Source organism: Triticum dicoccoides, chromosome 6A (assembly GCF_002162155.2).
Source record: "Triticum dicoccoides isolate Atlit2015 ecotype Zavitan chromosome 6A, WEW_v2.0, whole genome shotgun sequence".
Lineage (NCBI taxonomy): Eukaryota > Viridiplantae > Streptophyta > Magnoliopsida > Poales > Poaceae > Triticum > Triticum dicoccoides.
In genome coordinates this window covers 208,433,325-208,449,209 of record NC_041390.1, presented here as the reverse complement: position 1 = coordinate 208,449,209, position 15,885 = coordinate 208,433,325, and the positions used below count along the sequence as shown (strand labels likewise).

General features: G+C 46.8%; 1 protein-coding gene across 13 annotated transcripts; it reads left to right on the top strand.

Moving 5' to 3' along the window:
• Window positions 1-8,665: 8,665 nt before the first annotated feature.
• On the top strand, window positions 8,666-15,031 carry LOC119316615. Of its 13 annotated transcripts, none has more exons than XM_037590974.1 (10): window positions 8,666-9,289; window positions 9,387-9,473; window positions 10,160-10,295; window positions 10,508-10,640; window positions 10,818-10,921; window positions 11,593-11,686; window positions 11,801-11,903; window positions 11,988-12,146; window positions 13,142-13,239; window positions 14,728-15,031. In XM_037590974.1, exons 2-7 carry the CDS (start codon window positions 9,403-9,405, stop codon window positions 11,848-11,850), a joined length of 588 nt encoding a protein of 195 aa, XP_037446871.1. In that variant the 5' UTR covers window positions 8,666-9,289; window positions 9,387-9,402; the 3' UTR covers window positions 11,851-11,903; window positions 11,988-12,146; window positions 13,142-13,239; window positions 14,728-15,031. The 13 variants fall into 13 exon arrangements, 4 of the variants coding, with proteins under 4 accessions (XP_037446871.1, XP_037446869.1, XP_037446870.1 ...); XM_037590972.1 differs by having other exon boundaries at window positions 11,988-12,154; XM_037590973.1 differs by lacking the exon at window positions 14,728-15,031 and adding an exon at window positions 13,830-14,402.
• Window positions 15,032-15,885: the final 854 nt, after the last annotated feature.

Below are 15,885 nucleotides of genomic sequence, written 5' to 3'. Positions count from 1 at the left end.
GCCCTGCAAAAACAAGTTAGACGTCCTCTACTTTGTTGTTGCATGTTTTACATGGCTGCTACGGGCTTAAGCAAGAACCAATCTTACCTATGCATCAAAATCACAACGATAGTTTGTCAAGTTGGTGCTGTTTTAACCTTCACAAGGACCGGGCGTAGCCACACTCGGTTCAACTAAAGTTGGAGAAACTGACACCCGCAAGCCACCTATGTGCAAAGCACGTCGGGAGAACCGGTCTCGCGTAAGCGTACGCGTAATGTCGGTCCGGGCCGCTTCGTCCAACAATACCGCCGAACCAAAGTATGACATGCTGGTAAGCAGTATGACTTATATCGCCCACAACTCAATTGTGTTCTACTCGTGCATATAACATCAACATATAAAACCTAGGCTCGGATGCCACTGTTGGGGAACATAGTAATTTCAAAAAAATTCCTATGCACACGCAAGATCATGGTGATGCATAGCAACGAGAGGGGAGAGTGTGATCTATGTACCCTTGTAGATCGACAACGGAAGCGTTAACTTGGTTGATGTAGTCGTACGTCTTCATGGCCCGACCGATCAAGCACCGAAACTACGGCACCTCCGAGTTCTAGCACACGTTCAGCTCGATGACGATCCCCGGACTCCGATCCAGCAAAGTGTCGGGGAAGAGTTCCGTCAGCACTACGGCGTGGTGACGATCTTGATGTACTACTGTCGCAGGGCTTCGCCTAAGCACCGCTACAATATTATCGAGGACTATGGTGGAAGGGGGCACCGCACACGGCTAAGAATATGATCACGTGGATCAACTTATGTCCTTAGGGGTGCCCCTTGCCTCCGTATATAAAGGTTCAAAGGGGGGGCGGCCAAGAGGAGGCGCGCCAGGAGGAGTCCTACTCCCTTCGGGAGTAGGACTCCCCCCCTTTCCTAGTTGGAATAGGATTCGCGAAGGGGGGGAAAGAGGAGAGAGAGGAGGAAGGGGGGCCGGCCCCCTCTCCTTGTCCTATTCGGACCAAGGGGGGAGGGGCGCGCGGCCCATCTCTGGCCACCTCTCCTCTCTTCCACTAAGGCCCACTAAGGCCCATATACCTCCCGGGGGGGTTCCGGTAATCCGGTAAAATCCCGATTTCACCCGGAACACTTCCGATATCCAAACATAGGCTTCCAATATATCAATCTTTATGTCTCGACCATTTCGAGACTCCTCGTCATGTCCGTGATCACATCCGGGACTCCGAAAAACCTTCGGTACATCAAAACGCATAAACTCATAATATAACTGTCATCGAAACCTTAAGCGTGCGGACCCTACGGGTTCGAGAACAATGTAGACATGACCTAGACACGTCTCCGGTCAATAACCAATAGCGGGACCTGGATGCCCATATTGGTTCCTACATATTCTACGAAGATCTTTTATCGGTCAGACCGCATAACAACATACGTTGTTCCCTTTGTCATCAGTATGTTACTTGCCCGAGATTCGATCGTCAGTATCCTATACCTAGTTCAATCTCGTAACCGGCAAGTCTCTTTACTCGTTCTGTAATACATCATCCCGCAACTAACTCATTAGTTGCAATGCTTGCAAGGCTTAAGTGATGTGCATTACCGAGAGGGCCCAGAGATACCTCTCCGACAATCGGAGTGACAAATCCTAATCTCAAAATACGCCAACCCAACATGTACCTTTGGAGACACCTGTAGAGCTCCTATATAATCACCCAGTTATGTTGTGATGTTTGGTAGCACACAAAGTATTCCTCTGGCAAATGGGAGTTGCATAATCTCATAGTCATAGGAACATGTATAAGTCATGAAGAAAGCAATAGCAACATACTAAACGATCGGGTGCTAAGCTAATGGAATGGGTCATGTCAATCAGATCATTCAACTAATGATGTGATCCCGTTAATCAAATAACAACTCTTTGTCCATGGTTAGGAAACATAACCATCTTTGATTAACGAGCTAGTCAAGTAGAGGCATGCTAGTGACACTCTGTTTGTCTATGTATTCACACATGTATTATGTTTCCGGTTAATACAATTCTAGCATGAATAATAAACTTTTATCATGATATAAGGAAATAAATAATAACTTTATTATTGCCTCTAGGGCATATTTCCTTCATATCGACCGTCTGTTGAAGATGCTCTTAGTCCTGAAAATATTATAATGAAAAATATTATTTTGTGCATAGTCGAACACTTAAATAATTGATTGAGGGAATTTGAGAGGATGGAGAAGATGAGGGCACAATAAAGAAATGGATGGAAAAAAAGAAAGAAGAGTGTTGGAGATAAGAGACAGAGTGAGAAAGAGGGTCTTTACATAAAAAAAGTCGACAATGATGCATAAACATAATTAGTATGAGGGTAAAGTATATATTATACACAAGTGATGTTGAACTATTGTTATATACAAAGAACCCGTAGCAATGCATGGGCGTTCTATTAGTAAGATAGTGAGGGAGGGGCGATGACGGCGGCACGCCTTCGACTTGCTCTAGTGCTTGTAACTTTTATGACTTATATATGATGTGAATAGATCAAAAGTTTCTCTCATAATTTTTTATTTTGTTTGCATTGTTAATCTCTACTCCTTTTTTTTGAGGGCAAGCAATAAGCTTTATTACGAAATGAGTTGGGCAATACCGCCCATTACAAACTCAACAACACTTGCTGGAAGAACATGATTAGCAACAAGGATATCCCCCTCTTGACGGGCAAGTCCTAATCTGGCCATATGACGCGCTGGCATATTAGCCTCGCGCTTACAGTGGGCAAACACACACGAGGAGAACCATAATCTGGATTGCACTTTAATGTCTTCAATCGCTTGTGCTTGACGCGAGTAGTCGGGGTTCTCTTGTTTAAGGCCTGTTCAAGCATGAGGGCGTCCATCTCGACCGTCAGGCGCACCACCCCCAGCTCTGCAGCAAGGTCCAAGGCTTTCTCCACTGCATGCAGCTCCGTACTGAACGCATCGACGGCATGGTCCATTCGCCCCGCCCGTGCCGCCACAACATCCCCTGTACTAACCCGGACGACGACTCCCCATGCTCCCCGCCCGCCTTCCTTGATGAAAGCACCATCGACGTTGAATTTCAGCATGTCCTGTGGGGGCGGGTTCCAGTGAGGCATGCAGGCCGGCGCCGGGGTCACTTTGCAGAAACAGTCCTGGAATTCTTCGGCCGTGCATGCAGCTCTAATGGCAAACTGCGTGTGCTCCATTGGCTTTTCTCCCTCTCTAACCTTGTTTCGTTGAGTCCACCACTGCCGCCACATGGTTATGATCATCATCCGTTCCTTTTTAGGAAGCTGCCACAAGAATTCCAAGGTTGTATGCACACTATCACACTCTGCCAGCCGCTGTCTGGCATACTCGAGATCGAGACTCCGCCACACCTGCTTGACTTCGTGTCATTCCACGAATAGGTGTTTTGCCGACTCGTTTCTCATGTTGCACATGAAGCATTTGTGATCCTCGATTCTCATTCCTTTTCGACACAAAATGTCCTTAGTGGCTAGTGTGTTATGCGCAAGTCGCCACATGAAATGACGAATCTTCCCTGGGCATGGAAGTCTCCATATTCTCTTCCACTTTGCCTCTCCTCCGCCCTCAAGATTACCGGCAACAGGAGGGATCCCAACTCCTTGTTCGGCTTCAGGCTCAGCAAGAGCCCTCTTTAGTTTATACGCCTGCTTAACCGAGAAGAGGCCCTTGGTGTCAAAGTGCCAAGCCAAAAAATCGAGTGCTCCATCCCGAAGAGGCATTTGGAGTATCAATCCTGCATCCTCCTCCCAAAAAGTGTCCCTGATCAGCTCCGTATCCCACTTGCCAGTAACTGGGTCGATTAGTTCAGAGACCTTGGTCAAGATATTTCCCCCACGAGGAGTGATGACCCGTCTAGACCATGCTCTGGGTATCCAAGGATCATCCCAAATGCGGATACTTGCGCCATCTCCAACACGCCATATCATACCTTGTTTAACTAGATCAATTCCGTGGATGATGCTGCGCCAAGCGTAGGACGTGTTTGTGGTCTGTCCCGCATCAAGGATGGAACTGTTCGGGTAGTATTTGGCCTTCAGGAGCTGAGCACATAGACTGTCTGGGTTTTCAATCAGACGCCACACCTGCCTGGCAAGCATGGCAATGTTAAAATCATGAATATCTCGGAAGCCGAGGCCCCCCGCCCTTTCGATCGTGTAAGTTTTTGCCACCCAATCCAGTGTATCTTATTGTCCTTATCTTGCTGGCTCCACCAGTAACGCGCAATCATAGAGCTTAACTCTTCACAAAAGGACTTAGTGAGATAGAACACTGACATAGCAAAAGTTGGAACCGCTTGTGCAACACCCTTAACCAGGATCTCCTTTCCTTGCCGAGAAAGTGTTCTCTCGTTCCAGCCTTGCATATAGTTCCAGATCCGGTCCTTCAGGTAAGCAAAGGCCTTCTTTTTGGACCGGCCGATGTACACGGGAAGCCCCAAATATTTCTCGTTATACGCCTCGCTAGCAATCCCCAAAACTCCTTTCACAGTACCCTTCGTCTGTTCGGTGCAGTTTTTACTGAACATGACAGCAGATTTTTCATAGTTGACACACTGGCCCGAGCATCTCTCATATACTTGGAGTATCCGCTGTAGTTCCACAGCTACAGCAGCCCTGGCTCGCATCAGGAGGACCGAATCATCCGCAAAGAAAAGATGCGAGATGGATGGTGCCCCCGGGCAGATTTGTATTCCTCCAAACGAACCACGCTGTTGGGAATCATTTAGTAAGGCCGATAGTCCTTCAGCAACAATGGCAAAAAGATATGGTGAGCTTGGGTCGCCCTGCCGGAGCCCTCGAGAAGGTACAAACTGCTGGGTGAGTTCACCATTGATTTTGATACTATACTTTACCGAAGTTACACACTTCATCACTAGCTTGGCCCATCTTCTCGCGAACCCCAACTTGTTCATCATTGCTTCGAGGAAACCCCACTCTACCCGGTCATATGCTTTGCTCATATCCACTTTGACCTCAGCAAATTCCTCCTTCCCCGACCGCTTGTTCATCAAGAAATGTGAAATCTCATAAGCCATAAGGATATTATCAGTTATCAACCGTCCAGGCACAAAGGCACTCTGATTATCTGAGATGATCTGTGGCAGAATGATCTTGAGGCGATTCGCCATAACCTTGGAGATAATCTTATATAGGACATTACACAGACTTATGGGCCTGAGATCCTTGATCCGAGTCGGGTTTTTCACCTTGGGTATAAGCACAACATGAGTATCATTCCAGCCCACTGGCATCTCACCACCCTCTAAAACATGCCGCACCTCATCAACTATGTTCTTGCCCATAAGCTGCCAATATTTCTTGAACACCACCGCAGGCATGCCATCCGGCCCCGGTGCCTTGAGGTCTCCAATCTGATCCAGAGCGGTTTTGATCTCCATATCCGTGAAGGGAGCGGTGAGGCCATCATTCATAGCACTAGTGACCTTCACCGGAACAGCTCGGAGAAGCTCATCATATTGGCCAACGCCATTGGAGGTGAACAAGCCCTGAAAGTAAGACATGACATAGTTAGTGAGCTCCCTCCCTTCCTCTACAACTACTCCATCCTCCCTCTTAAGCCTCCGAATCATGTTAGCCTTCCTTCTCGCCGAGGCATAACAGAAAAAAAAACTTTGTGTTCCTATCCCCTTCCTTCAGCCACCAGACATGAGCTCGCTGCCTCCATTTAATGTCAATTACCTCCTCTAAATGATCCACCAAAACTCTTAGCCTCACCTCCTCAGCCACCTTCTCCGGTGTGACACCCTCCCTCCTACAAGCTTCCAGCTCCCGCTTTGCTTCCTTTAACTTCTTCTTCGTATCTCCCACGACATCTCTACTCCATCTAGAGAGATCTCTAGCCACGCCCATCAGTGCCGCGGCCATGTCCAGAGCCCCTCCCTCGCGCACTCTTCGCCATGCTTCCTCCACAACCAAATCGCACCCCTCTTCCTTCAACCACCGGGCTTCGAACCGAAAGCATCCCGGTCCCTTCCTTCCCCCGTCCCCCATCTCCTCTGTGTCAACCACCACCGGCCTGTGATCGGAATGCCTCGGGACCTCATTTCAAACTCGAAACTCCGGGAACTTTGAGCACCATTCCATGTTGGCAGTAGCCCAATCGAGACGACCACAGACATAGCCATCCGCACGCGTGCAGTTGTTCCACCAAGTGATAACATCTCCCTCATATCCTAGATCACTCAGCTTGCATTCCTCCAACGCATCTTTAAACTGGTTCATACACCCGTCCGATCGGTCCACACCCCCTCTCTTCTCTTCATTGGACATGATTTCATTAAAATCCCCCAAGCAAAGCCACGGCCTTCCCTCCGGGTTCTGCTGGTTAAGCAAATGCATCGTCCTCCAGGTTTCCTTCTTCCTTCCCCACTGCGACTCCCCATATACTCCAGTAATCCTCCAAATTGAACCATCCTCCTCCGTTATGTCTGCATCAACATGCCTTCTACCCACTGATCTCAAAGAGAGGTTGATCCCCCTCCTCCAAAAGATGGCCACCCCCCGGCTCCTCCCTTCCGAATCCTTAGCACACATATTAGCCAACCCTAGCTTCCACCTATACTGCTCCAACTCCTTCTCCAACAGTTTTGTCTCACACAAAAACAAAACATCGGGATCCTCCACCCTCTTGAGATCCAAGAGGCCACGAACTGCCGGGCCATTCCCGAGTCCCCGGCAGTTCCAGCTTACAATCCTCATTGTGTCCGGCGGGGCTGCTCCTGCAGCCCGGCCGATATCATGTTTACTGGAGCCGTTACTGACTCACCCACCCTTCTCTCTTCCCCATCTTCCACTCTTCCCTTCTTTTTCATCTTTTCCTCCTCCTCCCCCTCCACATTCCTCTTCTGACCCAACAAGCAGCCCACTCCACCGTCTTCCTTTGCCACCACCGGCCCTTCCCTTCTAATCTTCTTGTATTTCTTCGGGACATGGCCACCACTACTTCCTCTCCCGTCCACCCTCACATCGCTCTCCTCTACTACTGCCTTCCCGTTCTGCTTCTTCGGTTGGTGTACCACCTCCTTACAAATTGTCCCATCCTCCCCCTCCACTTCCATAGCTCCTCCTTTCTCCTCCACCTCCCCCTGATCCGATCGTGCATCTCCCCCCGACACCTCCTTGCTTTCACCAGCGGTCTGAAAAGTCAGCCTCTTTGGAAGCCCCCCTCCCCCGTTCGCCTTCAAAGTCTTGCTAGGGCTAGTGACCTCTTCTTCTTCCTCCGTCCCACCCTCAACTGTCTTGGGGTCAAATTTTCGCCAGTTGAGATTATCACTCCGAGACCTACCCGCCAGCCTCCCGCCCATACGATCGCCCACTTCCAGAGCCGCTCCCACTCCCACTCTGATTGCTCCTCCACATCCGTCCTTCCTCTGCACCACGTCGTCGCATCATGTCAGCACGCAACCATCTCCCATACTGCGCATTCTCCCCCTTCTTTAGTCTGATGGAGCATCCTTTGTCCACATGTCCAATGAGTCCACAGATATAACAGAAGTCAGGGAGGAATTCATACTCAAAACTGCAAAATGGCCTCTCCCTATCGCCATCTCCTCCACGCTCACCCCCATTCTCCTCATCACTTTTAGACTCCTCATCCAGAGTGATTCCCCTCATTATCGGTTTATTGATTGGCATACGTACTTTGATGCGCAAAAACCTCCCCACCGCCGAGCCATCCACTCCTGAGTCCATCTCTACATACTTGCCCACTAGGTTTCCAATCTCCTCCTCCATCTTCCCCAGCGGCAGCCCAAACACTCTTAACCAGATTGGGATCTCATCGAACACGTACTGCTCAATTCTCTTACTTGGCACAAAGTCCACCACCACCACGAGATCATTATCAAACATCCACGGACCATCCTCCAACGCCTTGCGCTTGCCTGATTCTTGTTTGAACGTGAACAGGAATATATTGTCGCCCAACTCTTTGCAGTCCACGCCCTTCAAGGGGCACCAGCACTTCCCCAGCGACAGGCAGATCGCATCATGGTGCGCGGGCCTCTCCGACATCACCTTCCCCACCGCCTGAACCCCAGCCTTGTTCTCCTTGGCCCGCGTCGTCCATCGGATCTTCACTCCTCTCCTCTCCTCCTCCGACAACTTCATCTTCTCCATCAGCCCCGCTACTTTCTCCATGGCCGCACGGAAACAGCGCACGAGACGGAAACCCTAGACAAGTGTTTTACGATCGTGTGCCCTAGGGAACACCCGAAAGGCTTATGGTGGCGGACAGGGTCTCGCAGGGCGGGCAGGGCGCCTCACCGCGGGACGGCGGAAGGGCTCAACCAGCGACCACCGGCGATCAGATCTGAACGCACGGGGCGGACGAACAGCGGGAATCAGGAGGGAGAATATCGCCTCCGTAATCGCCGGACATACCAACCGTCACTGTACGTGAGACGGACTATGGTTTGGTGTTAATCTCTACTCCTAATGAAGCAGCTGGTAGTCTCCGCCGGTCAATTTTCGTCCTCGATCGCACCTCCCAGTTTTGTTGGTTTTTTTTGTCGGGTTTTTATTCGTCCCCGCACGCCCCTCCACCTTCCCTACCCAGGTCGCCGCACACCGCCGCCGCCGCCGCGAATCCCCGGGGACGCCGCACGCCGCCGCCGCCACCGCAAATCCCCAGGGACGCCGCACGCCGCCGCCGCCGCGAATCCCCAGGGACGCCGCACGCCACCGCCGTCGTGAATCACCAGAGACGCTGCTCGCCGCCGCCGCGAATCCCCAGGGATGTCGCTGCCACCGCCGCGGATCCCCAAGGGCGTGGTCGCGTTGCCCTGATTGGAGGAGACCCTGTCGGCCTTGCCTTGTTTGGAGGACTGTGTGCGTCAATCCCGACCTCCGCTTTCCCCCTTTTCCATCAAGGACCGTCGCCGCTGCTTCGTCTTCTATCTCTGCGGGTCCCCATCGGCACCTGCTGGATGGTGCTCCGGGAACAGGGCCGCACAGAGGCCCTCCTCCCGTAGGTTGTGCAGACGCGGCGCGCCTTCCAGCGGCTATTCGGGATGAGCGCGGGCGCGACAACCTTGTCCCAGTCGACGATGGCGGCGGCGAACGCCGGTGCTCCTTCTCGTCCTCTACCTCCAAGGACGCGCACCGGTATAGCTCAAACACCCCCGTCCCCAAATCCCGTCCACCCATCCGGCGTTGTCCAGCTCATCCTCTTGCTCGTGGATTCGCCTCCTCCTGTACGCGACACTTAAAACATGGACGTGGTGAGCTTCCCCTCTCTCTACCCCCAAATCTGGATGGCACTAGCATCTGTTACATACATACATATGGATAAACATCTTGGTTGGTTCTTTGGTTCAGTTTGTATTCAGTCTGTATGCGTCTGGATGTGAATGGCACTTGCAGTATGTGGCTGCTCCTTGGTTGTCCATTTGTATGCGTCCATAGGTATGTAAACGGCCGCTCCTTGATTGTTATTTTGAACAGAACTCCCCCTTAATTCTTCCTGTACTGAAATGAATCCTTGGAAGCTAGCACTACATGTCTATTGTTGCTGTCGTCTTGTACTACATGGCTTTTTCCTATTTAATTTCAGTCAAGTTTATGTGAATATAATCTCCTTTGATTTGATGTTTTGGTCTGACTATTTACATTTTAATTATCATGTACGTACTAATGCATTCTCAGATATTTGGTCGGTGTTATCTTCTAAAATAATAGTAAATGCAATCGTTAAATAGCAGTAGAAGAAGCATGTCCGCAAACAGAATTGTACATTTTCATTCCTTTGTAGAAGTGTAATAGATTATTTCTTGAAAACACAAAGATTTCAAGTATAGCGTCAGAACAAAGATACAAACTATAATTTCAACATCTGGTAAATGATATATACAGCGAGTTGGGCGTGTCAAATGTTGATGCACAAACAGAATACATTGGATTAATTATGTACTTTTTAGAACAGTTCGGAATACATATTGGAAGAACAAATTATGTTATGTTCCCAGCCCATCTCTTTCTGCTATCTTGCTGCTGCTGGACCTGGGAGTTTTAGTGGCTAATATAATTTTGACAATTTTGCTGCAATATCTTCAGTTTCTCTATTGATTCGGATAATTTTGCTGCTCCAATAGTCTGAAGCAGAACCTCCATCTTCTATCTCAACGTCGGCGGCCCGACGGCGCCGACTCCTTATCGACGCCCGTCGGCGGCCCGGTGATGCGACCAGATCACTGCAAATTGCTCCATTTGTGTCAGCAGCCTAATCAGGTTTATTGTAGATTGGAGTTGTCCCTTCAGTCTTGATCAATAAGCAGATATTGGCAAGCTTGAGTTATCCATGGATGCATGGAAAAGATTATTCATTGTTGTGATATGCATATCTGTAGGATTAAATTCATCTGAATTATGAGCTATGTCACACTTTGCAGAGTACAGAGACTTCAGTTCACATAATCTGTTTGTACATTTGTTGATGTCAGGTGGAGGTGGTCGTGCTGGCGCCACTGTTTTGCTTCATGCTGATGCGGTATAAAAGTGCCTCCTCGGCAGATGAGGACCTGAGCGTGGCCATGCTAATGAGGATGCAGGATCCACCGCCACCGGCCAGTCCGAGTGCGTTGTTGTTTTCATTCTTTGGGTCCTAGGGATTTTGAAATCAGGTGTTCGCCCCTGATGATTTCCGGGAGATAAACTGATTTCATTGGCATCATCTATTTCATTGCCTCACCAATATCCATGTGAGCCTGAGTTGTAAGTGAATGTACAAATTGCGTGGATGTGTTCCTGCAGGTGATTGCAGAGAACTTGGCAGGCAGATCAATTACGAGGAGGTCAAGGCTGAGCTGGAGTGGGGTGGGCGCCAACATGAAGGAGCTGGAGATATCTCTATTTTTGTCAGTCATTATTCAGGCTCTAAGCTTCCCCTTTCCCTATACCACATTACTTGATATTATTAAATTCAGTACGCTTACTCAACTGTGAACAAGTTCATGTGGTAAGTAGGATCAACAAGAGTTGGCCGGCAACTGCTATGTATATGTTATTATGGATCAGCCAAGGTGGTTAAATTTTATTTTTTTTCCTTTTTCTTAATTTATGCCCTTAAGTTTATGCTGTTAAATGCATACACATAACTTAGTTCCAGATTTAACAAGAGTACATTTTACAATGAACTTCATAGCTGATGTTGATCATAATTAGTAAGTGTACAAAGCATTTCAAGGAATTTCTGTTTTGTGCATATTGTATATTGCAGACTTGCAGTGAAGCAGTGCCATCTAAGTACCAGATGTATGTTATTTTCAAATAAGCTTTTCTTAAAATGGAAAATACTAAAAAGCAAATTGTGCCACGCCGTGCAATTAAGGTGCCTTTTACTGGAAACTCAATGCAACTTCTTGTTATTTTCAAATAAGCTTTTCTTAAAATGGAAAATACTAAAAGGCAGATTGTGCCACACCGTGCAATTAAGGTGCCTTTTACTGGAAACTCAATGCAACTTCTTGTTATTCCTTCTGAACCTAGCAATTAAGCCATATCTTGTTTTCACTCCTTCTGAACCTAGCAAAATGACCTGCTTGGACCGAACGAGGACAGGTGTCTGGTGGTGGACATAAGATGCACGGCGAACATTGAGCTACAGAAGAACATTATGAAAGGTATGTACGGTAACTCCATCCATGCTTGGCCACACACCAACGTATGTTTTCCACTGGTGCTAACCTAAACAAATTCGTTTACTGTGAACTGAACAACGGTGCATCGTGATACAGAGGTTGGAGAGGCTGGAGGAGACCATATACCAACACAAAGCGCATCTTGATGGCCATCAATGAGGAGCTGGACCTGCTACACCAGGCTAATTGCAAGCATTGGGTACTTTTGTTAGCTATCAATTAAATCTCTTGTCCTGCAAGAACATGTGTTTATTTATGAAAACATTTTACATGAGCGTTGTAGGATGATTTGGACGAGATGACTGATGAGGACATGAGCGTTGTCGGATGATTTGGACGAGAGGACTGTAGCACGACGCAATGAAGAGCCAGATCGTCCGTCCGCTCCCAGCTCACTTCCCAGTTCTGTTGTGCTGCCCCGTGCACCAACCATCCAGTAAAGGTTCTGAGGTTAACATCTCTTTTGCGAGTTTCGTATAACTTTCGTTGTCACTTTATTATCTATTGATCCACATGTTTGTATTTTAACAGACATGAGTACTTTATCATCTTTCCAGGAAGAAATTACTAGAGAGAAGAAAACTCAGTTTTACAAGTAGTGACAGTCCAACATCATATTGACACATCTGGTTTCTCTTTCCACAAGCAGGGTCGAGTGGGGTGATATACTAGGCGCTTTCTTCTAAATTGTACAGAAAGTCCACTGAGTTATTGTTGTTTGTATGCCACCTTAGAGCGAAATAGTACTTCTTTTAATCATTTTTAGGTGAAATACAAGCATGTAGCTACCTCACTTAATTATTGTACTCACTTGAAGTTTATGTTGATACAATGCACTATTTAAGTAGTAGAGAAACCTCACAAATTTAAATTGATGAATGATATTTAGGAAAAGAAGTAGGCATGTTTCATTATAAAGGGAAAGTCTTTTTCAAGGCATAGTGTTTAATTCACGAATGGTTAAACAGTTTAACGGGGACCAACACTGGGTAGCAGGGGAGTGGCAGTGCATAGAGATATAGTGAGGGGAGCGGGGGCGATGATGGAGGCGGAGATGTTTAGAGAGAGATATAGAGAGTGGGAGGTTTACCATGGTGCAATCGAAAACCAAGGCACACCTTGCTAAGACAAGCACACTTTAAAACATAGCAATACTCTGCATTGTTTGATGTTGGTATCAGGACCAGGTACCATGTGAAGCTCAAGGAATGGTTGTAGATCATTATGGATAAACTAAAAAAAAGATCATTATGGAGTACATTATAAACGGCATTTGGTGTCGGCGGCATGTCACTACCACTAACAAAGTTCTTTGAAACACGATTACTATCATGTACAATGCTTTACAGTTCTCTCATATTCAAATGCTAAAATTCTGTAATTTCATATTTAGTAGTTTCTGCGGTGTGAAATTCATGTTTTATTTTGCTTGTGCAGTTGAAAATAAATGCTGGCAAAGATATTAAAATTCAAATCTGGCTTATTTTTCTCAATATGGGTTCAGAAGGAAATTGTCGTTGAGCTTCTATCTAAAGGTATGTCAGATTAACAGGTTGCTATCGCAACTCTTGATTTGGAGTAATGCAAAGCAACTGTGGATCTTGTCGTCGGTACATCTTGGGTTGTTGTTCTTCCAGAACGAAGGATTTTTTCCCCTAGATTGTGCTATGAAATAATGCTTGTATAACGCCTTGATCTCTTGGCTACACCATGCTTTCTTGAGAACACTATACTTACAGAAGAATGATGCTTCTATAGAATCTGCCACCATGAGTTCTGTCAGCTCTTTTAATTTTGTGTTCACTATGGACGAATGAACCATATAATTTGTCAATTTGATCAGTACTTGCTGAGTGCTTGCTTTCATGTTGCAATCTCAGATTTAGGCACTTCATAGCCATAGATTAATTTTGAATTGTTATGCTCAGTACACCAAATGTTGTTCCTAGGTAATGCACTGTTTGCAACTAAGTTTTGTCTTTAAGCACCATGGTGTAGTAGTATGCATTGAAATAAATGGATCATTTCTATCTTTCTGGTGCTCATAATAGACTTTTTATTTTTGAATTTGTATGCTTGAAATTTGATTATTTCTATCAACTGAGAGTGGAAATGAACTGTACAGTAGGCACTTTTTCATTAGATTTCAGCAGCGGCTGATGGCAGCAACCTCATGGGCCACACATCCCCTTCTTTAATTGCATGCCCTCACAAAATGGATGGGGACTTGGTTCTTTGGTTGTCGCCGCCGGACTCAGTGAAGGACGAAAAATTGAGATGATCTAGTGGAGAATAGATGCCACGGGCTGAAGAAAGGAGGCGACGGTTTCAGAGCACACACCTTGAAGCGGAGAGGCGGCAAGGGAGTGCGTCTGGATGGCAGAGGGAGCGGGACAAGGCAACATCACATGGGAGGCATGGTCAAAATCGGCGCCGTAGGAGCAATCGTGCGCGTGGGGGTCGTACCAGGGAGAAGGAAAAGGATGGTCGGTTTTCTAGGGCTTTTTTCCTTGCATCGGGAAATGGGTTTGGTTGAAAAAAACGATGATGTGGGGAGGTTATGCGAGTGGTGGATACGTGGGTACCATTTAATGTACCAACCGCGCTTTAATAGTAGAGATTAAGATGTTGATATTTTATTCATTTTCTTCTTAGCTGAACATTCTTTAAACCAAAAATCTATGAAACTTGTAATGTATCATGGTCGCAATTTGTGAAGTAGAACTAACTATCCTTTGACCAAATACCCTTTGACCATTCATCAATTTTTATGTACTTGTCGCCCGTGACAACAAATATGGATCAAATAACTATGCACTATGGGCACTAATATGTTTACCTTCGAATGGGTTTGTTACTGTGTTTAGTTACTATGATGTTTCATATGTTCATCAGAAAAAATAAAGGCTTATTTGCTTGCATGTGCTTTCTCATGTTTGTTTGTTTTTTCTTCTGGTTGTTCCTTTTCTATAATTGTCACATAAAGTGAATCGAAACTCATATTCTATATTTCTGCTGTGTAGATACCCGTGAGCCCGCTGTTGAACTCGCTAAAAATGGAGATAGACATGGATTTAACGGTTCTCATTCATTTAAATCTTAGTGAATTGATACCAGTTTCCATTTGGAACTGAGATAACGAGGAATCGTTTCCTTCATGATACTGCATGTATGAGCTTTTTTCTTTCGGTCTAGGCCAATATTGTACAAAGTTATTTCCTAAAATTATATCCGAAGGTGTCTTCTATGAGAGTAACCATCTCAATCTTTTTTCTATAGTTGTCACAAGGTTCTTGTGCTAAAGTAAAGTGATTTTTGCTTGGTCAATATGTTTTCTTCTGAATATTTCAAGAATGAATTAGTTTATGCTGCAGTAGTGAGTCACTGTTAAAAATAGGGAGAAAGGTGTTATAAGTGAAAAATTATGTAGTATACTTTTAGCTTCCAAACATTTGTACTTATGTTCTATGCCCATTTTGATTTGGACAAATGTTTGGGAATCACAGTGGTGAAAAGGTAGGATGCAGGAAGAGAAACTTTAGTGCTTGTTGTAACGTGTTTGTGGCATTTTTCGTCTTCTACCCGTAACAACACACGGGCGTCCTACCTGGCGGATTGACTAGGTGTTGCGAGCTTCATATCCTTCCTATGTTGGGTGTTAATATGATAGTTTGCAGACAACTCGGACTTATGGTGATGATATAAGGGGTCTGGTTGGGTCACCTTTTTTCTTCTCTCATATTCGGTCAACGACAGGGCGTGTCCGTAGATTTGAGGGGACGGGCTATAGGTGCTCTATAAGATTATTGTGTTTGATACTATGATGTGTGTTAGCTGATTGTTGAAGAAAAAGATGTGACATTGTTCTCGGTAATCCTAGCTCAGTGAGTAATATCTTTTTTTTCTCAAAAGCTCGTGGCAACGCACGGGCGTTCTACTAGTGTAAAGATAATAATGAAGTAAAACAGAACATGTTGCCGCTGCTCGATTTCTTCTGAACCGCTAGTTTCTCGCCCCAGCGGCGTCGTCAATTATGGACAAGCTCAGCTTGACAACGGCGGCCCCGGTCGACGAGAGCCGCTCCCGTCCGCTCCCTCTCACTAGGGTTCCGCCACCGCCGCCGGCGGCCGCCGGCTCGCGCGCCCCGGCCCTCCCCGCCCCCTTCTTCCCCCTCCCCATCT

Bases quoted from the DNA above. Each gene is read 5' to 3' on its own strand.
- LOC119316615 (XM_037590974.1), top strand. From the start codon at position 9,403: ATGCGTCTGGATGTGAATGGCACTTGCAGTATGTGGCTGCTCCTTGGT. The intron at 9,474-10,159 runs GTATGTAAACGG...CTGCTCCAATAG, and splicing joins CCATTTGTATGCGTCCATAG to TCTGAAGCAGAACCTCCATC. The intron at 10,296-10,507 runs GTTTATTGTAGA...TGTTGATGTCAG, and splicing joins TGTGTCAGCAGCCTAATCAG to GTGGAGGTGGTCGTGCTGGC.